At 41.1% G+C, this 26253-nt stretch overlaps 1 protein-coding gene across 1 annotated transcript in view; it reads left to right on the forward strand.

Annotated features, from left to right (window-relative positions):
* EVPL (envoplakin) overlaps positions 1 to 26253 on the forward strand; it is a 51857-nt gene that overhangs the window by 6837 nt on the left and 18767 nt on the right. Inside the window, 9 exon segments of the mRNA XM_042454353.1 lie at positions 14776 to 14878; positions 16534 to 16688; positions 16893 to 17016; positions 20575 to 20700; positions 22346 to 22384; positions 23153 to 23314; positions 23955 to 24062; positions 25220 to 25315; positions 25699 to 25824. Of these exon segments, the coding sequence (XP_042310287.1) occupies positions 14776 to 14878; positions 16534 to 16688; positions 16893 to 17016; positions 20575 to 20700; positions 22346 to 22384; positions 23153 to 23314; positions 23955 to 24062; positions 25220 to 25315; positions 25699 to 25824 (1039 nt within the window).

Genomic DNA, 26253 nt, shown 5'->3' on the forward strand with positions numbered 1-26253 from the left:
CTCACTCAAAACCATAAGGTTGCAAGTTCAATACCAGCAAAAGGGCTCAAGCTCAACTCAGGCTTGCATCCTTCCGAGGAGGTGGCTAAAATGAGTACCCAGCTTGTTGGGGGCAATTATCTTACACTTTGTAAACCGCTTAGGGAATGCTTAAGTGCACTGATAAGCGGTATAGAAATGTACTTGTACCCATGATATTCTTGTAAATGTACCCATGATATTCTTGCAAACAAGCTTGTAAAATGAGGGCTAGACAAAGTAACTGTTACATGGATTTGTAATTGGTTGACTGGCCGAAGCCAAAGAGTGCTCAACAATGGCTCCTTTTCATCCTGGAAAGAAGTGACCAGTGGGGTCCCACAGGGCTCTGTCCTGGGCCCAGTGCTATTCAACATCTTTGTCAATGACTTGGAGGACAAAATTGGGGGCATACTTATCAAATTTGCAGATGACACCAAATTAGGGGGAATAGCTAATACCCTAGAGGACAGGATCAAGATTCAAAATGACCTGAACAGACTAGAAAACTGGGCCAAAGCTAACAAAATGAAATTCAACACAGAGAAATGTAAGGTACTGCACTTAGGGCGGAAAAAACGAAACGCACAGATATAGGATGGAGGACACCTGGCTGAATGAAACTACGTGTGAAAGGGATCTAGGAGTCCAAGTAGACCACAAGTTGAACATGAGTCAACAGTGCAATGCGGCAGCTAACAAGGCCAATGCGATTTTAGGCTGCATCAATAGAAGTATAGTGTCTAGATCAAGGGAAGTCATAGTGCCACTATATTCTGCTCTGGTCAGGCCCCACCTGGAATATTGTGTGCAGTTCTGGGCGGCACAATTCAAAAAGGACATTGAGAAACTGGAGCGTGTCCAAACGAGGGCGACTAAAATGGTGAAAGGTCTGGAAACCATGCCCTACGAGGAACGACTTAGGGAGCTGGGGATGTTTAGCCTGGAGAAGCGAAGATTAAGAGGCGATATGATAGCCCTGTTCAAATATTTGAAGGGATGTCATATTGAGGAGGGAGCAAGCTTGTTTTCTGCTGCTCCAGAGACTAGGACCCGAAGCAATGGATGCAAACTGCAGGAAAAGAGATTCCACCTCAACATTAGGAGGAACTTCCTGACAGTAAGGGCTGTTCGACAGTGGAACAAACTCCCTCGGAGTGTAGTGGAGTCTCCTTCCTTGGAGGTCTTCAAGCAGAGGCTGGATGGCCATCTGTCGGGGATGCTTTGATCTGGATTTCCTGCATGGCAGGGGGTTGGACTGGATGGCCCCTGTGGTCTCTTCCAACTCTATGATTCTATGATTCTATGATTCTACTTGCTATTGCTATTCTTGTGTTCTTATTTTGTTAGCCAATATAAGCACTAAATGTCAGACATATAAGCACTATAAGCACTAACCCCCGAGCTCATGTAGAGGACTTCTTATTCTATTGCTCTCAGACTAGAAGCAACATATATACTGTATTTTAATAGTTTGTATTGTAACATTTTATTTTAACTCATAATTTTTTTAACTTTTAAAAGAATTTTTTTTAATTTAATATTTATGTGGTACGGTTCTAAAATTGTATTGTTTTAAATCTGTTGTTCGCCGCCTTGAGTCCCTACACAGGATCTTGTAGAGTTGCTTGTCAACAGATACTGTGTACCTATTCCATCTTTTCCTCCATAGCAGATATTTTCTGGAAAGAGAAAGGTGGGAGAGAGCTACACCGTAAGAACTGCCAAGTGAACATAAGAAGACAGTTACATAGAGGAAGGCAAAGATTATGCATTTGTTCTGGAGGAACCAGTTTATATAATCAGGATTTAACAACTACTGTACAGTATGGGAGAAGTAAATGTATGGGAACTTATTTTGTGGTGTCATCTCACAAAATAGGAGCTCTAAGGATGATATGGGGTTTGAGGGGAGCTGTCATAAAATCATAGGGTGGAAGAGACCACCAGGGCCATCCAGTCCAACCCCCCTGCCATGCAGGAATACACAACCAAAGCACTCCCGACAGATGACCATCCAGCCTCTGCTGAAAAACCTCCAATGAAGGAGACTCAACCACTCTCTGAGGCAGCATGTTCCAGGGTTAAACAGCTCTTACTGTCAGGAAGGTCTTCCTAGGGGGTGTTCCCACTTAATATTTGAAACGATTTAAAATACAACGTTTTTAATAAAACCGATTCAAAATAACCCTGGTGTTATCTCGCGTTCCGAAACGCGTTATTCTTCGTTCCCATCTGGTTATTTAAATCGAAGTTTTTACCTGCAAGCGTTCCTACTTGGCATGAAATCGGTGTTTAAATAAAGCGATTCTTCTCTTCCATACCTTATTTGGAGCTGTCAATCAATAGTATGTCAGAATGACGTAACGTTAACCCGGATTATTTGGAAGCGATTTAACTTTCGTCAGCGTTTCCATTTCATTGACCGTTTGTGAAATGATGTATTTTTGGCGGTTTTTTTTAAATGAACCAATCAAGGCGCTTAAACGATCAAACGTCATAAGCGCTGTCAGCCTTATATACATTTTCCCTCCGAATTTAGTAGGAAACCCAAGCTCTTTCCAGAGGAACTATGGGATAGGTTTTGCATGACAGCATCCCCTCTTCATGTCTCCCAAGACAGCCAGGGAGAATCCCTTCACAGAGCCCACAGATCAATGGGGGTCTGGCAAAGCAGGGAGGGAGCAATCTTCAAGATGCCTCTTCCAGGGTTGAGGAGAGCGATTCCGTTTGAGAAAGAGGGAGAAAGGCTCTATCCCCCCCCAATTGATCAGAGCCCTTCCCTGTCTGGGCGCGATCAGATGCCTCCTCGCGAGGAGCCTTCCCTTCCCTGCCTGGGCGAGATCAGAGCCCAAGCGGGCAGGGAATGCCTCTTGGAGAGGAGCCTTCCCTTCCTGCCTCTCCTCTGTTAGAAATGGGCTCTCCCCACACAGAGGGGAGGTTGCAGTCCACCGGGAGAAGCCTTGTAGTCCTTTGCAGATGCAGGCGCTTAAAGCGCTGAAGAGATTAAGCGCCTGTAAACCATTAAAATAAAAAATAAAAATAATCCTTATCTCTTATTGAAAGACCACAGCGAACAAAGGGGTGAGGGAAGAAAAAATGGCGACAGCCACGACGGATGGGGACAGAAAGGGCAACTCCCCCAAGGACAGCCCCCACCGCAGTCCGCTCCTCCCATCCATCCAACCCGATTCAAAGGCTGTCATTCCTATTTAAATACAGTGGTACCCCGGGTTACGAAATTAATTCGTTCCGCGGTTAATTTCGTAACCCGAAATACCTTCGTAAGCCGAATTCCCATAGGCGCTAATGGAAAAATAGCTCTCTGCTGCCCTCCGGTGGCGGAAAATAGCGCCGCGGTTTTTTCGTAACCCGAAGAAACCTTCGTAAGCCGAAGCAATAAATCCCTATGGGATTTTTTCGTATCCCGAAAAATTCGTAACCCGGCGCATTCGTATCCCGGGGTACCACTGTACTCCGGTTCCTAACTCGAATCAATGGAAAAACGTAGGTTGGACTCTAGTGTTTTTTTAACACGTGTTAAATGAGGAAAATTCGATTTAAATTTTTATCCCGCTCTACGATTCGATTTGTAGTGGGGACGATTGCGGGTTGCTCTAGAACCGTTCTAGGTTTAAATCGGATCCTAATATGAACGCCACTCCTTGGATTCGATTCAGAACGCGGGGTTTCCCCTAGTGGGAACATCCCCCTAATGCTTAGGTGGAATTTCTTTTCCTGTATCTTGAATCCATTGCTCTGGGTCATAGTTTTTGGAGCAGCAGAAAACAATCTTGCTCCATCCTCAGTATGACATCCCTTCAGATATTTATGCATGGCTATCATGCTTAACCTTCTCTTCGCCAAGCTAAACATGCCCAGCTCCCTAAGCCACTTCTCACATAGGCCACAGTTTCCAAACCTTTCACCATTTTGGTCTACCTCCTTTGAACATGCTCCAGCTCTGGCCAGGTCATGAAGAGTGGGCCCTTTCTGGAGCATCTTGCAGTACCAGCTGTGTCTGGAAAGCTTTCCAACAGAAGTTAAATTCCTTACAGTGGCCCAGAAAGGGTCATTCTTACCATTAGGTAGAGTGAGGCAGCTGTCTCGAGTAAAAGATTTTGGGTCCCATGAAAGGGTAACAGATTGTTATTTAATTTGTTGGTATTGCATTTTACTGCTGGGGAGGGGTGGGAGGTACTTGTAGTATTATCTGCTTCTTGTCAGAATAACTTGGTCACTTGGTCACTATTTTCAGTAGGGGTGCTATTTATTGCTTGGCCTCAGGTTGGTAGCAAATTGACTTGGGTTGGCCCTAGCCCCGAGTATCTGGGATAGCAGTGCTGCACGCTTTGCCCTGGGTTGTAGTGAAAAATTTGACACCTTTGCTGTGGCTCCTATGGCTGGGAAGGCAGGAGGACCAAAACAGGGATTAACTTTACCATCACTGGGTTCTGCCAGGATGCTAGCTGTGGTCACTGGCCCAGAGCACCTCCAAACAAGTATCCAACTCTCTGCATTTGTCCAAATTTAGCCAGGAAGAACCATTACTGGATTATATGTGGGCAGTCAACAAAGGATTGATTCCATAGGCCTCAAATTGTTAATCTCTAGATGTTATTTAGTTCTTGGGCTGGTTCGTTTTACCGAAAGGGTGGGTCAGCGTAACACCCTGAGTTATGATACTCTGTGGTTTCTAGTCATTCATACTCTACCATAAAATGTAAAATATGAACAAGTTTGTCGATATAGTAACTTCCCTTTTGCTAGGCCAGTTGGTTGAGGTGAAGAAAGAGAACTCACAGAAAAGCAAATACCTTTGCAGGGCTGTCTCAACATGTCTGGGAGGCAACATGGTGGCAATGAGTAATGTTCCTTCTCGTTTGGCACTGGGCTGGAATTTGGGGTTATGTTCAAGTGTTTGTTATTACGGCTCCTCCTCATTCCAGGGAGGGAGAGCCAGTGGGGTGTCAGCAAGAGGAGGAAATTTGTGCAACTAATGTAGAAATGGCAAACCAGATTCTCTATTCAGGCTGCTATAGCCAGTGATCGCTAGGGTGCAGGGAAGGCAAGAAACCTCATTGTGAACCTAGAATCATAGAACCAGAGGGCTGGGCCATTTTGTCCAACCTGCTGCCAATGCCCCCAGAGTCTATGTGTATGCCCTGATGCCCTTCTTCATCAGATGCCACTATGCAGACTCTTTTGGCAATGAAAGAGAAAAATACTTTCACAGCAACAATATATAGTTGTTTGAATGTCATTGGTCTTTTAAAAGCTGAAGGGCTGCCATATGTAAAGGAGAGCAAACACATTTGCTCTTACTGTAGCTGGAAGAACTACAGTGGACCCTTGTCTGGGGTTTGGTTCCAAGGTCCCCCGTGTATAACAAAATCCATGTATGCTCAAGTCCCATTAAATATAATGACATAGCAAAATGGTGTCCCTTATAAAAAATGGAAAATCAAGGTTTGATATTTGAAATTTATACTTTTTTTGAACATTTTCAAACCATGTATGCTTGAATCTGTGTATAAGAAATCCGTGTATAAGAAGGGCCAACTGTATAATCAGAGGGTGAAATGCTGTAAGAACTATCCAACAGTGGAGATGATAGTCTCTACTGGACTCTTTGAAGCACATTCATGGGTCTCTGAAGAGTCTATGGGCCTCATGTCATGATGTAGACAAATCTTGCTTAATGCAGGATCTGCAAAGCAAGACTGGGCTTCAAAGACTGATCTCTCCTACATTGGTATTTAAGCAGAAGCTGAGGAGCCCTTTCTTAGGTTTTTGCTTTGCAGACTTTGTGCTAAGCAAGAGAGTACATCCAAGTTTTGTGACCTGCAGCCCATGAACACTTCAGGGATCCACAAATGGGCTTCAAAGAGTCTGTAGACTGAGCAAAAGAAGGCCTTTTCTATATGATTTTTCCCCTGTTACTTTGAAAATTACATTATAAGTGCATTTTTTTTTCTGGGAAGCAGGTCCTTAGCTTTCATTAGATTCTCAAAGGAGTCTATGACCCAAAACAATTTTATGAGGAGGCAATGGAGCACATGATCTCCAAGACTTCTTCCACAATTTTATGAAAATGTGATATTATTGAATCAAAAATGCTTCTCTGAAGGATGTCATCTTGACCTGACAGAATAAAATTAGTAAGAACTCTGCATTTTCTGTACTACCCATCAATTTTGCTGGATATGCAGTTCCATTTCCCTACACATTATCTATAGTATTATTCTCACCCACTGTGAAATAATTTAATTAATTTATTCTGGCATTTGTTGCTGGAAAAGTACTCTGGAAAAGTACAGTTTAAAATAAGAGATGTTTGATCAGATGGGGAGGATAGTAATACAGAATTCTGGCTGTCTCACTGCATACCCATTTATGAACCTCTGGAAGGCATCTAATTTTTGAGCTCTAATTACAGTGTTTCTGTCATAATGATTTATGCTAGCCATAGTGACAGGGTATGTCTCAAGAGATAAAACTTGTCTGAATTTAATACCAGTTAAAAGTGTGCAGTGCCTAGATGCATGTCTGCCATTTTGCTGCAGAGAATGGCTGTTTACACTAGTCTGGGCTTGCAATCATTAAGGGCCTTTCTGCATACTACAGAAATCAACTTCATGTGTTTGAAGGCTTATACATGAGTATATACCATTTTGAAATTTTTAGGCTTATACATGAGTATATACCATATATGAATATATGGTATATACTCATGTACAGTATAAGCCTAAAAATTTTAGTCAAAGAACTGACTCCAAAAACATGGGTTGACTTATCCACTGATCAATGTAAGTACTGTACTTTAACTCTTATAAAAAAAAAGGAACCGTCCCTTTCTCTGAATAGAGTGGTGAAAGGCAAGAGCTATGTCTGTCCTGGGAGAACCTAAAAGAAACACTGACCCCCTCTACTCTCTCTTTTGTGGCACCATTTGTGACTTTTTTAATGCAGAAAAATGGTAGCAGTGGTAGCACTTTACCCTCTCAAAGAAGTGTTGAGAACAATTGGGCTTCTGAGGATTTGAATGACATTTGTGTGTGTTTGTTGGTTTTTCTAAGTTAAAATCAAGCAAAGTTATCACATTAAAGTTAAATGCTATAGTCACTGCTAATGTAGTTGTCATTTTCTTTGCTTTGCCTTGTCATCCTTTTTTGACGTGCATTTTCTTTTTTTATTTATTATTTTTATTGTTTACTATGATTGTACAGAGAAATAAAAATAAGCATAACACAAACATCCATATATATATATATATATATATATATATATATAGTATTCTCATAGTCATTTTCCACATTTTTACATTCCTTCTTCTCCCCCTCTGCTATACCTAGAACTCTAAATAACAGTTAGATTTTCTTTTAATAAGCAAATTATGGTGAATTCTCGACATGTGCATTTTCTTAGCCCCTCCTGTGCTTGATCACTTCCCCACCCCACACAGCCATGATTTACTATAATTCCCTCCTCACCCATCTAGCTTGAGAGTGAGCGTAAACAGTTATGCCTGCCAGAATTTTGTAAGATTTTGGGCTCTGTTTTCCTTTGCTTTAACTTTGTTGCATTACCTCTAAGTTTTACCCTCAACTTATCCATGGGTCACATCAAAATCCACAATTTTGACCCCAAAACCTGCCTTTGACTTATACATGAAGCCAATTTCTAGTCAAGTATATACGGTATACCTTTCACAGCATCTTGAGCAACCATCAGACCCAAACTGAATGCAGACTATTTTATATTTGGCATTCTTATACTTCCTAGCATATGTTGTGGGGTTTGATCGGTCTTAGGTTAAAACATAACACAACCACATGCTATTCAGTCACTGTGACAGTGTCATAAAGCTGAACCAGTTTGTTTCTCAAAGTTCTCCTTTGCAGAGTTACTATCCATACTGTCCAGATAATTGTGAAATATTTTGATTTTTTTTTAAAAAAATAAAATGTTCTTTGAATATTGGCAACTTTACACACTGTGTAACCTGGCCCCACTGGAAGAGGGGTAGCAGCAATGAACAACAAATCATGCCATTGTACTTGTAGCCATTGTGTTTGCATGGCCTTGCCAGGGGAAGAAGTAGCTCACTGGAGCACCACTCAGCCCTCAGTCACAGGCTAGCTCTATCTAGAGCAGTGGTTTCCAACCTTTGATCCTCCAGATAGACTTCAGCTCCTAGAATTCCTGATTGTTGGCCAAATTGGCTGGGGCTTCTGGGAACTGAAGTCCACAAAAAATAGAGAACCAAAGGTTGGAAACCACTGCTTTAGAGTGTTTCTTCAGTGTGTGGCTCTTAGGGAGCTAAGACACTTTGGGACTGTTGAAATGCCACGAGTAAGTTCCCAAGTCACCCCTCCCACTGATGCCTTGGATGCAAAGACCGCCCAAGAACCAGGTGTTGAGCAATCAGGTGCTCTAGGAGAATTGCCCAACAGCTTGAAGTGCATGTGGAGCAATCCAGTGTAGCAACATCTGTGAAGCTTTCAACTCTGCTGGAATTTTATAGTATCTTGGCCAATGTGTGTGTATGCGCGTATGTGCATGTGTGTGTGTGTTCTGTGCTTTTAAGTCATTTCTGACTTATGGTGACCCTAAGGCTGCTCATGCAGTTTGCTGTTCATACAGGAGATAACCAAGATCTGACCTCACTGGAAGAGGGGCAGCAAATCTGGGCAAGATTTCTTCAGGAGAGGTTTGCCCATGAATTCCCCTGAGGCTGAGAGCATGTGACTTGCCCAAAGTCACCCAGTGGGTTTCATGTCTGAGCTAAGAATCGAACCCTGGTCTCCAGAGTGGTAGTCCAACACTCAAACCACTACGCCACCAATAGCATCTTACAGGGTTTTTTTAATTGTTGATAAGCAACAGAATGAGATGCTTGACAGTATGGACCACTGACATATAGTGTCATACTGTGCAATGGTTACCAATGAATCAACTACTCTTCAAGGAACACTTTCCATACTGTGAGATGTGTCTGTGAACCTCTGAAGGTGTGTCTGTCACACCACATTCTTGCAGAGGATCTTTGAAAGGGATTTTGGACTTTTTTTGGATTAGGAGGAACTTTCTGACAGTATGAACTGTTTGACAGTGGAACACACTCCCTCAGAGTGTGGTGGAGTCTCCTCCTTTGGAGGTCTTTAAACGGAGACTGGATGGCCATCTGCTAGGAGTGCTTTCATTGTGAATTCCTGCATGGCAGGAGCTTGGACTGGATGGCCCTGGATCTTCCAACTCTATGATCTATGATTTTACAATTCTACCCTCTAGACTGCAGTTCACAAGAGCACTATAATGAAGTTTACTGCACTGGGGATAAAACGTTCCCCGATGCGTTACAACGGGCACAAGTGGGGCCACGCACGGAGCATGATGGGAACCCGATGGGGCCCAGAACGCTAGTTTACCGCACAGAGAATGCCGCCGCCGCTGCCGCATGTTCCCATCGCGTTCCCATCGGGTTCCAGGGGACGCCATTTCTGGGAACTGTTTCGAAACAGTTTCTGGGCCCCATCAGGTTCCCATCACACTCTGTGCGCGGCCCCACTCGTGCCCGTTGTAACGCATCGGGGAACGTTTTATCCTCAGTGTGGTAAACTTCTATGTTTTGCCATCACCCATTGTGGACTGAGACTATGAAGATTATCGCATATCGTTCTCAGAACGTTACGAGATGGAACATTCTGGGAATGTTCTGGGAATGGGTATTATCACATTCAAGAAAGTGGAACATGATGGGAACGTTACAGGAATGCATTTTACCGCACAGCGCATCCCTTTTTCTTGAGAACGTTCCCATAACATTTTGCTGTAGCGCATGCATATTTCGTTTTGAGGGCTCTCTTCCCCTATGGCCTCGTGGGCTTCAATGCCCTAAACCTGGCCATCCAATAGTCTCCTCCTCTCCCCACATCTGACCCAAGGGGAGAGAAGCCCGCAATGCCAAGCCGGTGCCAGCCCCAGAAGTATCTGTCAAAAGCACGGAGGGAATCGAGCCACCACATCCTCTGAGGCCGACAGATGTTTGCAAAAAACAAAACTGCATCAGGGTCCTCCTCTCTGCTGGGACGATTGTCCCTGTTGTAGTGTCCGGTCATCCATATCACTGCATCCACTGTCCCTAGATGTCCTATAAACCCTTGCCCTTTGATATCATGCTGTATGGTGCGTACAGCCAACAGAGGCGGGCCATTAACACACCGCTACAGAAAAATGTCTTTAGACACATTGCTATCCACACTGTATCTTCGACTTTTGAGACTCTGTTTAAGTTTGCAAACATTCAACCTGTGAAAGTTACTGCCATGAATTCTATCTATATAAATATGTCTGTATTTTTGGGTGTTTGGGTGTGTGCACAGAACAAACCAAGACACACACACACACACAAATATGCACACATTAGCCATTTTATGTATAGTTTCTCTGTGTGTGTGTGTGTGTGTGTGTGTGTATTTGTGTGTCTGTGTTTTCAGAAAGCAGACACATACAGAGTCATATATTTAAATATATGCATATATACACACACTACATTTAGAACCATATTGCCAGTGTGCGCGCATATATATATATATATATATATGGGGAAATAGGATAAAATCTATGTTAGTTTTGTCAAAGAGGGCAGCGCGTCATACATGGGAGAGCAATGAAAAATTTAGTACACTCTAGGACTTTGGAGGACTAAAGAGAAGGGCATTGTTTCAGCCTATCAGGAGATGGAGGAATGAGAGAACAGAATTGGGAATGGATAATAATACTGAACAGACTTCTTATGGAATGTTCTGAGAACGTTACAGCTCGCTGGGAACACATCTAATCCGTCCCCACCCTGGAACGCATGTGGAACACATCAGGAGCGATCTGGGAACCTGATGGGAACACGTACATGCGGTAAACTGAAATGCGTTCCATTCCCATCGGGTTCCCAGAACGTTCTCAGAACGCTGTGCGATATTCTTCTATGTTGTAGCAAGCAATATCCTACATTCAGCCATAGTTGGGGAGGGAAGATGTACAGTAATGGTTAAAATTATCCTCAAAGCATTGGACATTATTATTATGTTTTAATTTTATACATTAATTTTAATACATTACTTTTAAAATGTATACCATGTTGCTGTCATTTTATGAGTAATGCTTTGGCAATCTGTAACTAACAATTTGTTTTGAAATATATATTTTTCCCCCAAACATACCCAAAAATAGAAAAATGGGCAAATTCTGCCCCACTGTGATAATTTAAAATTTTTAAATCATGAGGAATACACATACACAACATTCCTTCAACATTTTAGTGTCAATGTTAATATGTGGAAACAAGGGCATTGTTTTACCTTTGCATTTCGAAAAGCAAGATATTACAGATAACATCATTTCTTTCAAGTACTGATTATTCTTACTGAAGAATATTACTTAGTTTTCAGAGAACTGGGAGAAGTCTCCAGAAGAGCCTTTGAAAACCATTGGCATATGATATCTGATACTGTTTGGTGGACTGCATGCAATAATGTAATTAGCCTCCTAGATAGTTGCTATGTAATGGTGTATTATATCTTACAGCATTTGAAAAACAGCATGCCAAGGCATTTAGTTGGTTTCTGTTTTTTGGTATTAGGTGCTGTAAGGACTACATTGAACCAGTGTGGTTTAGAGGTTTGAGTGTTAGATTATAACTTTGGAGAGCAGGGTTCAATTCCTCACTTGGCCATGGAAACTCACTGGGTAACCTTGGGCAAGTTACACACTTTCAGCCCCAGAAAATCCCATGCTATGTTTACCTTAGGGTCGCCATAGGTCAGAAACTACTTGATGGCACACAACAACAAAATCCTACATAACAGAGAAGCAGCAGCAAGAAACTTAATAAACAAACAGGAGAGATGATAGATTGCCTGCCAGATAAGGGGCGTCTTCAGCAATAGAGAAGGCATAGGAAAATCAGGTCAGTAGTCACTAGCAAGGTGATTGGCAGTGCCAACAATAAGCCTGGAGGAAAGGGGTGAACCTGAGATAATTTTGTTTTGAGATGACAGACCCTATGGTAAAGCAAAATGGAAGGGTGCATATGTATAATTGTGCTATCTGAAAGATAGCTTTTACTAATCACCTGTGAAAAGATTAAAGGAAATGTTATTATCATCAAGAGTCTGATATGGTGTCTAAGTATGGTTTGAAAATTACTGTCGAAATTCCACACACAGATATATTAACCTGGCATGTCAAGAGCTGAAACAAACACAGAAAATAAATCTGATGGGACAATTTTGAACTTAGAGTTTGGCAGAATGCATGTTTATCTTACCAAGGCTTCCATTTATTACCCTGTGCATGTTTGCTTGTTAAATAGGTCTCTCTGTGTTCAGTGACACTTACTCCCCAGTAAGTGTACATAGAATTTTAGTCTTGGTTCTGCAATTTTGTATGTCCTTGCCAGGAGGGGGCAAACCCCATTGAAAACAGTATATAGAGAGATCTTGTAGCATCTTTAAGACTAACTGAAAGAAAGAAATTGGCAGAATGAGCTTGCATAGATGTCAGTCTACTTCCTCAGATGTTTTTGGTGCAGTGGAAGCCAGTGAAAACAATGAGACATACTGCCAAGTAACCAAGCATAGGATTGTGCTGCAGTTACTTGATTGCAGCCATTTCTCGATAAAGAGCAAGTATGTGTAAGAAGGTGCAGTGTTTCCATTTTACAGGCATATTTTTCCCTAACTGGTCTCAATCCACTCTTAAGAACAGAGTCAGCCTTACTGTTAGGCAGAAGTGGTTTCCCACATGGTGAGTTTCATGTGTCGTAAAAGGGGGATCAAACTGTTAGTTCTTTAGTATTTTGTGGATTTTTCGGGCTATGTGGCCATGTTCTATAAGAATTTATTCCTGATGTTTTTCCAGCATCTACGACTGGCATTCTCTGAAGATGCCAACCACAGATGCTGGCGAAATGTCAGGAATAAACTCTTATAGAACATGGCCACATAGCCCACAAACTCCACTAAAAACTATGGATGCTGGCTGTGAAAGCCTTCGACTTCACATATAGTCACATTTGTACTATTGTTAAACCCAGCATCATACCAAAGTTCTGAAACTCAGGCACAGAAGTGAACATCAAAACTTTTATTAAGAAATTATAGGTCCAGTCCGGTGACTTTCATTGTCAGAACAATGGTTGCCTGAAGCATAGTCAGGATGATCTTGGAATCTGAGTGTAAAGCAAGCAAAGAAAGGTCTGTTGCAAGCATTAAGGTGTCTTGCTCTGACATTGCCAACCATTGCAGATCAAGCACCATATGCTAGTAGAATGACACTTCCTTAGTAGTATGTGTTCTGTTTTCCTTATGCATTTAGGAATTAAGCACCCCAACTCTTCCCCCTCCATTTTTTTTTTGGCAGATCCCCCTGTGTACCTGCAACACGGCATAGTGGTTTGGGTGTTGGATTATAATTTTGGAATGTGGCTACACCACCTTAACTGCCATGGCTCAATGCTATACAATTCTGGGAACTGTAGTTTTATGAAATATTTAGCCTTCTCTGTCATAGAGCTTTGGCACCACAATGAACTATAATTCCCAGAATTGAGCCATGGCAATTAAAGTGGTGTCAAACTGGATTATTTCTAAAGTGTGGACACAGCCCAGGATTCAATTTTCTGCTCAGTCATGGAAACCCACCAAATTACCTTGAGCAAATCAAACACTCAGCCCCCAGAAAGCCCCATAGAAGGTTCACCTTAGTGTTGTCATGAGTTGGAAACTATTTGAAGGCCATTGAAATGCACAGGGAAGCCATTGAAATCCACAAACATCTGGATAATTTCAACTGGAAAGAAGAAACCCTTAAAGTGAACAAAATTTGGCCACCAGTCCTGAGGAATAGCAAAATAAGGACTCAGCAAATGCAAATGGGAAACCACTCAGAGTCAGGGGCTTTCCCAGCAGATAATGATCACCAATTAGCAGACATTAATCCTCGTTTGCATTAGCCTCCCAGCCTGAGGCCGGCCATCCACACAGAACAATACACAGGCAAATCACTCCTGCATTCCAGGCTCACACAGTATATATTGACCCACTTTTTCCAGGCAAGCATTCTCTGAAGATGCCAGCCACAGATGCTGGCAAAACGTTAGGAAGAAGATCTTCTAGAACATGGCCACATAGCCCAAAAAACCCACAAAAAATATTTGAAGGCACATAACAACTTCCAGATCATCATTTGAGATTAATGAAAGGACGAGCTGTAGTGTTGTATATTACAACTCGTGTCTCATTGATAAACCTCCCTTCAGCACTTGCATATTAGGGCAGAACAAAAAAGCACAGATGTTTCTCACTTCTGACCTGGGTTTGCTTCAGTACTGACCATTGCAATTCTGCTCCTTAATATGTGGCAAATCTGTCTTGTTTGCTATTGAAAGACCACAATGTTTTGAGCACAAGGGATCCTCCCCTCAATGTTTCCAAATAATAGCAGACAATTTACCCAGTTTAAACTTGATTCCTTCAAAAATCAGAAGGTGCAAAACTACATTGTGGTATGCCTAGATTCTTGTATTGCAGTGTTTTGAACCCAGCGGTTATTTGATTTGCAATGAGGGATGTTTAATTCTAGTCTGGGTTCTTGTGTTCTTAGAAAAATAATAATTAATCTGGCCTTGGCTTCAGAGAAAAACACCAGGCAACCATTTATATTTTTATCTACCCGCTCTCTGTTTTCTTGTTTTAGGTCCTTGGGTAGCAATGACTTGGCTGTACTCATCTCTCGCATGCAAAAAAATGCTGACCAAGTGGAAAAGGACATTCTTGAAACACAGAACAAACTTAAGCAGGTAAATTTGATAAATTGATAGACTAACATAGGCTGGAAATGAAGGGGTAAACCCCAGAGAAAGCCTAAACAGTGCAATAAAATAAAAACCTGAAGCTTAAATTATAAAGATATAAATATGCACACACCAAATGCTCAGGAGGTACACAAGAACTCAATCTCGGTTTGGCTTTCTTATAAAAATAGCTTGATGCAAGAAAGACAAGGTGGATTTCTATGGCCTGTGTAGGGTAAGAAGAATCAAAGTGCTATAATTGGGTAGTGTGGATGGGCTCTAGGTTAGAACAAGGGATTAAAAACCTGTGCCCTTTGAGACAATTGCTCTTGATGAGATATGATAAAACACTGCTTTTCTAGTTACTAACCCATTGTTGTGTGAGAGAGGAACCCCTCTCTCCATTTCATCCTGGGGCCCTTTTACACTACACAATTATATGCTATGATTCCACTTTAACTGCCATGGTGCCATCCTCTGGAATCCTGGGATTTGCAATTTAGGGAGGGGCACTTAGAATTCTCAGCCTCAGGATTCCATAGAATGGAACCATGGCAATTAAAGTGGAATCATAGCACTATAATTTTGTAGTGTGAATAAGCCCCAAACTGCCAATCCCAAGATTACATAAGATGCAGTCATGGCAATTAAAGCGGAATCCATAGCACTATGATTCTGTAACATGAAACAGCCTGAGTTTGAAACAGGAAAGAGTTTGTCTACACCTGTCAGAATACTCTGGGCTGCTGCTGGAGTATTTTGGCAAGTGTAGATGAGTCTTTTGCTGCTCTTGGACTATTCTTGCCTCAGATTCCTCCTGCATTCGCTCCCTACCTGGCTCTCTTCTTCCATCAGTAGTGAGTGGGTGGCTACCTTCCCATCTTGTCCCCATTTGTCACCCGGTGATGCAACTGAGGTCAGAACAGGTGCCTGCCCATGTTAATGTTATCCATGTTGGACACTACATTCTGACCTTAGAGTGACTCACGCCTGCAGAAATGGCACCAGGCAACTTGCAATGGCTGCAAATAAAAAGCAGCCACTGTTGTTGCTGAAAATCTATCAAAAAACCATGGCAAATGGTGAGTTATTTGAATGCAGGTAAGGTGGAGGAAGAAAAAGATTGGGTGCAGGTGCAGTGAAGATCGCCTGGACCTGATTTGGGGTTTTGGTCCTTCATTTGTAAGCAGGATGCAGTGAACCTGGGGGGAACTCAGGGAAAATCACCTATGTAGACAAATCCAAAGTCAACAGGAAGATGACAAAGTGATATGGGAGCCATCCAGGGTTGTTGGTGGGTCTTTGAGTACTGCTGGCTTTGGTAATGCAGAACATGAAATGAACCAATTTGATGGATCAGAGCAAAGGTAGGCATATTCTGTCTCCAGTCCAGTGTCTTTGAGAAACTCTTTTGAGAAATCCCTTCCCAGGGATAAGTACTCAATAAGCCAGTCCTTCATAAATTAGGGCCACCTTATTTAAAAAAGAAACCTTTGGAGCTCATGGCTTTGTGTGTATCACTGTGGTAAATTCTGTAAATGTAATTACATGAATTGTAATTGAAAAAAACATGTTTTCTTGGGTTAGTTGAAATAATACAAATAGGCACCAAGTATCATGTATTCATGCTAAAATATAACATTGCCCTTTTCTCATTTCAGGATGCCAGTAACCACCGGCAAAATAAACCTTTTGAGTTCCAGCAGGAGAATGCCAAAAACCTGAAAGAGGCTGAGACCCTCCTGAAAGATCTTTTCCTAGATGTGGACAAAGTCAAGCGTCTGAAGCACCCTCAGGCCTTGGAAATTGAAAAAGAGTGAGTAGCAGCAGCACTGTAGTGCTTGTGGACTTCCATCCATTTTATTACGTGTAGGAAGACCAATCTGTGTGGTTGCCTAGGACCAGCAGTGAGCTTCAGACCTGGTTCAAATGCTTCACCTCATTCAATGGTCCTGGGCAAATCTTCTTTGGACAATCCTATTTTGTAACAGAGAAACTTTCTTGCTTCTCTCCTGTAAAGCATTAAGCAACTTCATGGGCGAGTGACACACCAATGTGCTGAATATCGAGATCTGTATGAAAAGTTTACACTTCCTGAAGCTGGATCCAAAGTAGACTGGGCAAAAATTCTGGAACAAAAACAGGTAAAGGGTACTGATTGGATGCATTTCTCTTTGACTTGAATGTTCAATATAGATAGACAAAGATTTCTATGAACAAAGGCAATGGTTTTTATAAAGCCAGTAATTGTGTTTATATGTGTCTTATGCACATTTCCCCCCTCTTCTCTACCACCCACAGCAGCAACTTCTCAGACTCCATCACAGATATTTTCTGAAGTCTCCCCACATATTTGGAATGGCTTGTTGGGCTTACTTCCTGAAGAGAAGAATGCTTTATTGACTTTATAGGAAGCTTTCACTACATGAGATTCAAACAGGAGTTTTCATGTATTTATTTTCATATGTGGAAGTTAATTCACCCAGTGGTGTTTTGTTTTGTCTTGTCTTGTTTTGCTGCTTAGCATGTGGATTAATTTGATCTGTGCTTTAGATCTGTGGGCAAGCAAGCACATGTCATCATAAAATATATACATTATACTCAGTCCTTGAGTCACCAATTAGGGAAGTTGATGAAGAAGCACAGGCATCTGCTTTGCCAGTGACAAGGTTATGCAGACTGAGGCACATGGACGTCTATGCTACTAAGCAAATCAGAGCAGCCCTGGCTTAACCATTCGTAGCAAGCCAGGCTCTCTGCAGTTATTTTCAAGAAGACCTAGCCTCTACTTTGGCAGTGACAGCTAGTGGCTTTCATGCCAGTGAGGCAGTGAATCTACTGTGAATCTGCTCAGCTCTATCCCTCAAGCAAGTTGCAAGACTGGATTTGTTTCTTCATACTGTACTAAAAACTCAGAGTAGATTTACTATTCTGCTGGCATGAGATACACCAGTCACCACTATACTGTAGCTTGGTTGTAATGTGGCTTATAGGGCAAAAGGAAATACATGCCAGTATGCTAAAAAGATGGTCTTTATTCTCTAAAAAATTCCAAAAGGTCATATTTCCTTTTTTTTCATGGTAACGCTGTCTAACAATCATACACTTCTGTCATCACCGTTACCAAGGGAACTATTGCAGAAGTGGTTGTGTTTACATTATTTGCTGCAGCAAACATAGGAAAGACTTTTTAAGTGCCAAAACATCTTAACACAGCCTAAAAGAGAAGGACCTTGCTTTTATAGGCTCCCAGCATAGCCTAGTGATTTGAGTGTTGGACTATGGAGATTATCAGACAGGGGACGGGACAGAGACTAAGTGGATTGCTCTCCCATCCTTATCCCACGAAAGAATATTATACACATCATACTTTACCAGTGATTATTGTGTCAGCAAAGTGGGATTTTCCTGTCACTAGTATTGACTGGTTATTCTATTAATAAAAAATGAAGGGAAATAACCAGACAATTCCACTTCACTAATGGGACAATGATGGGATCAGTGCGATGTCATCAGAAAGTCTATCTCATGATCATGTTCAATTGCACTTCATTGTTGGGATAATGGCCAGATAAGTGCGATGTCACATGGGACAAAGGATGGGGCAATGATGTTCTTTTCCCCGTATGATTTTCTCATATGACTTTTGGAGACCAGGGTTCAATTTCCCACTCAGTCATGAAACTCACTGGATGACCTGGAGCAAGTCACATGTTGTCAGCCTCAGGGGAAGGCAATGGCAAATCTCCTCTGAACAAATCTTGTCAAGAAAACTCCACCCCATGTTAGCTTCACCTTAGGGTTGCCATAAATTGGAAATGACTTGAAAGCACACAACAACAAGAACAATCTGGAAGAACTAGAATCTGTATAGCTACTGAACTGTAATCTCTAAAAAAACATCCCCTTCACCCCACATGCCGGTAGAAAGTGAGTGTGTTAGTGCTTGCAGGCACTGGAATGTCCTTTCATTTTACTCACTTGCACACATTGCTTCACAAGGGAATTTGAGGATTCACAAAGGAATTTGTAGGGTAGCAGTATGTGCTTTTTCACCAAGAGTAGTCCTCTGTTAAAGGGGCTGTAAAAGGAATCTCCTCTGCTTGAAGCTCTGCAGGCACACAGGGCAGGGGGCCACACTCTTCTCCACTATATGTATATCTATTTATATTATAGTAATTTCCCTTTGATCTGTGTTTATATATGCACACCTTATAGAAATGGCTGCCTCTCATTTGGAGTGATGCATAAGCAGCCATCCCAGAGTTTTCTCACCACTAGGGCTCTTAGACTTGTGTGTGATCCAAAGGGTGAAAGAGTCCCCCCCCCCTCCTTTGTTTTGTACTGGTTTCCTTTTTCCTCCCTAACCTAGATGAGTCATTCCCCGTGCTCCTTAGTCCAGTTGATTTATAACAACAGCCAGGACGAAAATGTGGATGCATGGTTTTTGTTCTCTGCTGTCCTTGGTCAGCTTTCATTGAATGAGCAGTCTCACCACACTTTGAACACAGAATTTTATAGGGTGGCTGGATGGTACTGTTCTCCATCAAGGGGAAAGACTACAGGTCAAGATTAGGCAAAATTCATTTATTCCATGTTGCTGACTAAGGAGATTATCACACTGCCTTTCCTCCCAGCCTCAGTTCAGGCTGAAACGTTTGATAACTTTTTAAAAATGGATGTTATTGCACACCATGCCCAGTCCGGAGGCATTGTATACCCAATCCTGGCATCTTGTATCCAATATATACTTCTCTGGCACCTTTTGAAAGAATGGGAGTTTCCCATTCTTTGCAAAGTATGGATCAGGTATAGGATGCCAAGATAGGATGTGCAATGCCTCCAGACTGGACATAGAGGTATGTGATAACTTCCATTTTAAAAAAGTTTTCAAATGTTCCAGCCCATGCTAAGGCTGGGAGGAAAGGCAGTGTGGTAAACTCCTAAGATTTGTTGCAGTTCAACAATCTTTGGAGGGCCACACTTCATCCATTCCTGCTAGAAGCAGAGCAAGGCTGTCACCAGACTTGACTTTTGATTTGATCTCTGCAAAACTCCCTGCCCACTAGACATAAGGCTTCACTGTAGCCCCCCCCCTCCCCCATGCTTCCAGTCCACTTAAAAATTGTTAATATTCACATTCCTGGAGGAAATTGTCACCTCTGAATAGTTTTGTGATAAAGAGAAAATTGACATTAGGCAGTTTTCCCAATAACAACGCTGTTCTCAGAGCTTGGAAGACTTTGCATTTTTAAATCCCAGCTCAAGTCCAGTGGCCATGCTGACTGGACGATTCTGAGAGTTGTGGTCCCCCTAAATAATCTTGTCAAGCTTCGGTTGTGGTTGTAAAGCCATTAAACTTGCCAGCTGGCCCTGTGGGTTTCTACTTCTTTTTCTCCTGCTATCACCACTTCCCCTGCAGCTAACTCACATTCTCAATAATCTTAAGCACCTGGTATTGTAAAGACGAGGTGAAGAGCTGGCAAGCAACTGCCTTGAGCGCACACACACACACCCCTTACCTGCCTTTCCTTAAAGCTAGAGGCAGGGTTCAACTTAGAATAAAATACAATATATAACTAAACACACAAAACTGTTAGGTGCATGCAGTGGTTGGGACAGAGGATCAGAGGACCTTACTGGCCTTTCTTGCAGTTGTGTGTCTCTAAAACTTCATAGCATTACTCTTGGGTTTGTTGCAGAAACAAGTCAATGCAGGGAAATATGGACCTACTTTGCCAGAGTTGGAGAAACAGATAGCAGAGCACAACATTCTCCAGAAGGAGATAGAAGCATATGGCCTTCAAATCAAGAACATCCGTGGTCCGGTAAAATGGGATTTTGCCTTTCTTTCCATTCTAGAGATAAGTTAATCTGACCAATCTCAAGGGGCAGAAGTTTGTTCAGATGTTCATATAGAGTAATGATGGTATGCCAAGTCACCCTTATGCTGTCCTTCCTGTGTCAAGATTATGACTCAACACCACACCCTGAAGAATCTCTATTAAGTAGTCTGAATTATATGCACGGATGCATGAACAAGGCCAGTAAAAGACACAAAATTCCTCTAAACAAGTCAACTCCCATTCCTATTAAAATGTTTACATGTATGAACATCTGAACTTCCTACTCTTGTTGAACTGACAAAAACATTGATTTCTATCATTTGGATGTGTTCCTGGTGTTTTCCTTGATTTTTAGCATCTCTCTTCAGATATGTTTCTTCTGTTAGTTTGTTGTGGTTGTTTGTAAAGGCCTGGATATACTTTAGGAAGCACAGCCATGTCTGAGATGAATGTGAATGTGAAGAATCTAAGGCATGGCCCTGCCTTGAAACCTTTGCCTGCATTTGGGGACACAGCCATTGTTTTCCAGGCATCTGAGTAATGAACTCCCTCACCTTACGACCTTGTTTATTTTGTCAATTGTGAAAAATTTTAATGCAGTGACTTGAGGGAGAAATTAAAGGAAACTTGGGTATTACAATCCCAGGCACTGTATAGCTCCAAAGTAAATATGGAATTCAGTACAACCATGGAATAAGTCTCAATGAGTAAAGATGTACAGGCACTATAGTGCTTTCTCCAGCATGGGAGAGTATGAGGCAGCCCAGTTCAGACTGATTTCTTTGTTATAGAGCACCTCAAAGTTGTTGGGTAAAAAAAAATCCCTCTAGGGAATTTCCACATAGGTAAACCACTGAAAGAGTTGTAATGTAGCCTACGGCCTTAAGTAAAAGGTTCTTAACATGATGCTTAATCTAGCACAGATCCTACCTAGTAAAATTCCTGGGCAGTGAATAATGTGTGGGTTTGTTTACAAGACCAGGAACCTTTTGAATATGGAGCCCAGTTCAGCCACCATCTAATTATGTGTCATGCAATTTATTAATCCTTGTACCTCTGTTGTCCTATTAGTGAACTATAGGATAATGACAGGCCATAGAATCAGGCTGGGCCATAATTATCTTAGTAAAATGAAACTGCTAATCAGTCTTGGTTGCCAAATCTTACTCAGTAGTGGGTGGTTGCCCTCTCCCTTTCTTTGAAAAGAAAGCTATGTGTAATTTCATCTGAAATGATAAAGTCCACCGAGGTATCCTTATTTGAGAATATTTAATTTAAAGGACCATGATCCCAATATCAAATTTTTGAATTTGGTTGAAATTCAGGTTGGAAACATTGAATCAATGTGCACGGAATTCCTGCATTTTGATAATGGTAGAATCAATGTCTCAAAGAGATAATTTAAAGATGAGAAAATCCTTCCAAAAAATCTGGATTGAAAATAAATCTTATCTCTTTTAGATGTGTCTGCCCTGAATTCTCCATGCAAGGACAAATTGTATTCTGTTGTGGGATATTTTTTTTTAAAGCATATTCTTTGCAATCTGTTAAAATTATTCTTTTAAACATGCCTAATGTTTATGTGTGTGCACATTCTCTCTCCCCCCCCCCCCCCACCTTCAAACAGGAAGCAGCTGATTTAAAGAGTCAATACAAGGAGTTGCTGGTAAGATTTTTTTTTGTATATGATGATGATGATGATGATGATGATGATGATGATGATGAAACTTTATTTATATAGCGCTGTAAATTTACACAGCGCTGTACATAAAATCTTTTTAATAAGACGGTTCACTGCCCTTAGGCTTACAATCTAAAAATGGTACAATCTATGATTCGGCTTTCTCTTTCATTTTTAAACATTAATTAGTAACATTTATTGATTTCTTAATTTGACAGGTTCAGACAGCATGTATTTGGGAAAACTGAGTTAAGTTTTGTGGTGTTCCAGCCAATATGGATTGAGGGTAGAAGAGTTTGAGGATTCACTAGTATGATAAGGGGGAAAGCACAATTGATACAAAGGTTTTATGTCTCCTGGAAATGATGTTTAATGTTTCCCCTTCCCCATGGTAGTTCTGGATTTCCACAGTCAGGGGAGTGCAAATACAAGTCTGTCATCCACCCACCACACCATATCCATCTGCAATTTTCTGTGGAGATCCTTGAAGTGAAATTCCTGCATGGTGTATCAGAATAGAGTTCTAACTGAATAAATAAACTGAATATAGCGTCACTCATCTTCTTCATACCGTACAAATTCATCAGTTAGGCTGCCTCTCTATATATTCTAAACTACCTCATAAGGTTACTGTGACATTAAATTAGATGAAGTGAAGAATTGTCAAGTATCATGTGGGCTGAAAAAGGTTATAGAAATTATAAATAAAAACTGTGGCCAAGGCACTGACATGTTCTCTCTTGAAACTGACAGAAAGCCTCTATCTGGCGAGGCCAGAGCTTAGGCAGCCTCTATACACACCTACAAGGCTGCACCAAGGAGCTGGGTTACCTTACTGAGCAGCAAAATAAGATCTTGAAGCAGGACTGGAGTGACCAGATGATTGATCCTCAGTTGGTGCGGCGTGAGTATGACGTAAGTGGTCCTCCGTATTGTTGGGGATGAATGGCAAACAATAAGTCTCAGGATTCCATACGATATTGACATTGCAGATAAAATGAAATATAGTCCTTTAACAGTATGTGAATGAGCCCTAGTTCTATTCTAACACTTAATGCCAATGCTTCTGAAGCCATAAATCATGATATACATAATAAGAAAGCATTTTCTTTTTTAAAAGTAACATATCTCTAAAGAAGGAGGCCCATAACCTGTCTTACTACCTTGGATGGTCGATCTCCAACTACTTCAGAAGTGTTCATTTGCTGCATTGTGAACAAAAATGACTAAAAAGGTTTTTTTAATTGACTTGTCTGATCTGTTGCCACTAACACAATAGAAATGCACACATGCACACTTACACACTAAAACACACTATCCATACATTTTTATATGACACCCGCAGTAGCAGTTTTCTCTGTCATACTGACTTCAGTACTGTATAGGCAAGAAGTTACTAACTACACTTTAGCTAATTTGACAAATCCCAGCACACCTTAAGCGAAGGCTTTCTTTCCACCACAAAAAAATTGTCCCATGACTTTATCACCACCACTACAAAAGGATCTCTTCCTTTAATGTGCAAATGTATAGTGCTCCTCATTCTATCCTGCAGGATTTCAAGAATAATGAGCTCCTTAACCAGGAAGAATATGTGAATACACTCCAGGATGATGGGGAAAGAATGATTGAATTGAAGCACCCAGCTGTGAGCCCAATCCAGGTCAGTACTGAATTTTGACCCATCCACCATATTATTTATTTATTTGAAATTTTTATTCCAAGGCATCCATAGAAAAAGACTTCCACCGGAGTGGCTCATGAAGATCAATAAGACAAGCTTATAAGCTAAAAGATACAACCAAAGGAAAAGAGGGCCAAAGCTGGGCACTCATTCTTAATTATAAAGCTGCTATAACAAACAGTTGGAATATAAATAGTTCAGGGAGATCCAGAGCTAAATAGTCCTACTCTCTGAGCTAAATTGAGTGCTTCCTCTGAGTTCCTGAAATTTTTCAATTCACTAAAATGCAAGATTTTGTCTTAACTTTTGTTTTTCAATGCACCTAAAATGTAGGAATTTCTCATAATATTTGTATCCACAAATCAAAAGTAGTTGAATAATTACCTTTCTCTTGCCAAATACAAGAAAATCAAAAAATCCACAAAAGAGAAATGGCTTTATTGACCAACCAAAATGCACAAAATATGACATCTACGTTTTCAAAGCTACATTGGCTTCTTCATCAGGCAAAAGATGCTTTTAAAAATCATACAGGATAACTAAAGTGACAACGGTAGAGTCACAAATCTACATTTTGTATCAGATGTTTTGGTTGTACAGTGTACTTGTTGTTTGATTCCAGGATCACCTGTGGATAACAAAATCTGTGAATGCTCAAGTCCCATTAAATATAATGGCATAGCAAAACCATGTCCCTTATATAAAATGAAAAATCAAGGTTTAAAATTTGGAATGTATACATTTTTTGAACATTTTCAAGCAGTGGGTGCTTGAATTTGTTGATAAAAAAATCCATGTATAAGTAGGGCCATACCTTTCTACCCATCTGTATCCCCCCCAGTCTACAAAAGTTTATGCTACAATGTCTTTTTCTCAGTTAGTCTCAAAGGTGCTACAAGAACCCACAGCATATTGATTTTGCAGACTAACACAACGTTGTCTCTGCTATATTAGAAATTTGGGGACTGAAATATACAGTAATTTCATTTGGAGGGGGGGCAATGCCCACATTTTGCCACGATTCAGCAATAAGAGTTTTCTTCTGTAGTCAGTCTTTGATGTAATAGTAAAGGAAGTGAACAATAGGAGACTGAGCTAGACAGAGAAATAATAATAACCATTTTTTTTCCCTGCAGGCTCATCAGGAAGCCCTGAAGAGCGAATGGCAGAACTTTCTCAACTTGTGCATCTGCCAAGAGAACCATCTGAAAAATATAGAGAACTATAGAAAGGTAAATTTTGCCAATGCAAAAAAGAGGAATCCAGACGGTGATGTACAAAGGATTTTTCTCTTTAAAAAAAGTTTCTAACTCTTCCAATCCAATATAAAAAGTACTGTGTGGGGTTTTATTAGAATGTAGAAAATTCCGTAAGTGCCAAACAAAGATTTTGAGAAGCTTAGTGGGCAGAAGATACACCTTTTACAGTAAGCCAGCAGAGCAGTTCTGCCAGTAGATTGTGTTCATTTGATACAAAACCACTGTGTTTTCTGTTTCTGAAATAAATTGTCATTTTGAACACACATTGTGTAGCTTAGTCATATAGCAGAGGTAATATCTCAGCTTCATTAATAAAGGTGTGTTTTCTGACTTCTTTTTTTCCCTTTTGTCTTCAGTTCTATGATGATGCTGATGCTGTGAGCCAGTCACTAAACAAGCTGAACAGTGACCTTGATACAAAATATAGACAGTTCAATAAAGACAGTCCAGGTTTGATGTCTGACTTAATCCTACAGCTGGAGGTAAGAATCACAAAGAGGAACTGGGAGCCAGCTTTTATGTCTTTGTGATTGATTCTGAAGCAACCATGAATTTTCTGAAACACTCTGAAGCTGAAATTCAACTATTGGTTTGAATGATTTCATTTAAATGAAATCTTGTGCAGAGCCACATGGCCTTAATTTGCCTCATTAATATTGGTGGGAAATGAGGATAAGGGGGAAGGGAGAGATGACTGGTTGGAGAAAAACAAATCCAGTCCAGTGCACTGGGGCCAGGTACTCTACTAGAATGGCATTGCTTCCCAACTCATAAGAAATATCACAAAAGCCCTCTTCTGATGAAAAAGATAGGTTGAGCAGAATCTTCATCCAAAGTGACCATTCCTTTCAGCGAATGATCTAGAAATGTTGTACGTGATAAGGGTCCTTGCCTTTTTCATGGCTGTGTAG

Source organism: Sceloporus undulatus, chromosome 2 (genome assembly GCF_019175285.1).
Source record: "Sceloporus undulatus isolate JIND9_A2432 ecotype Alabama chromosome 2, SceUnd_v1.1, whole genome shotgun sequence".
Classification (NCBI taxonomy): domain Eukaryota; kingdom Metazoa; phylum Chordata; class Lepidosauria; order Squamata; family Phrynosomatidae; genus Sceloporus; species Sceloporus undulatus.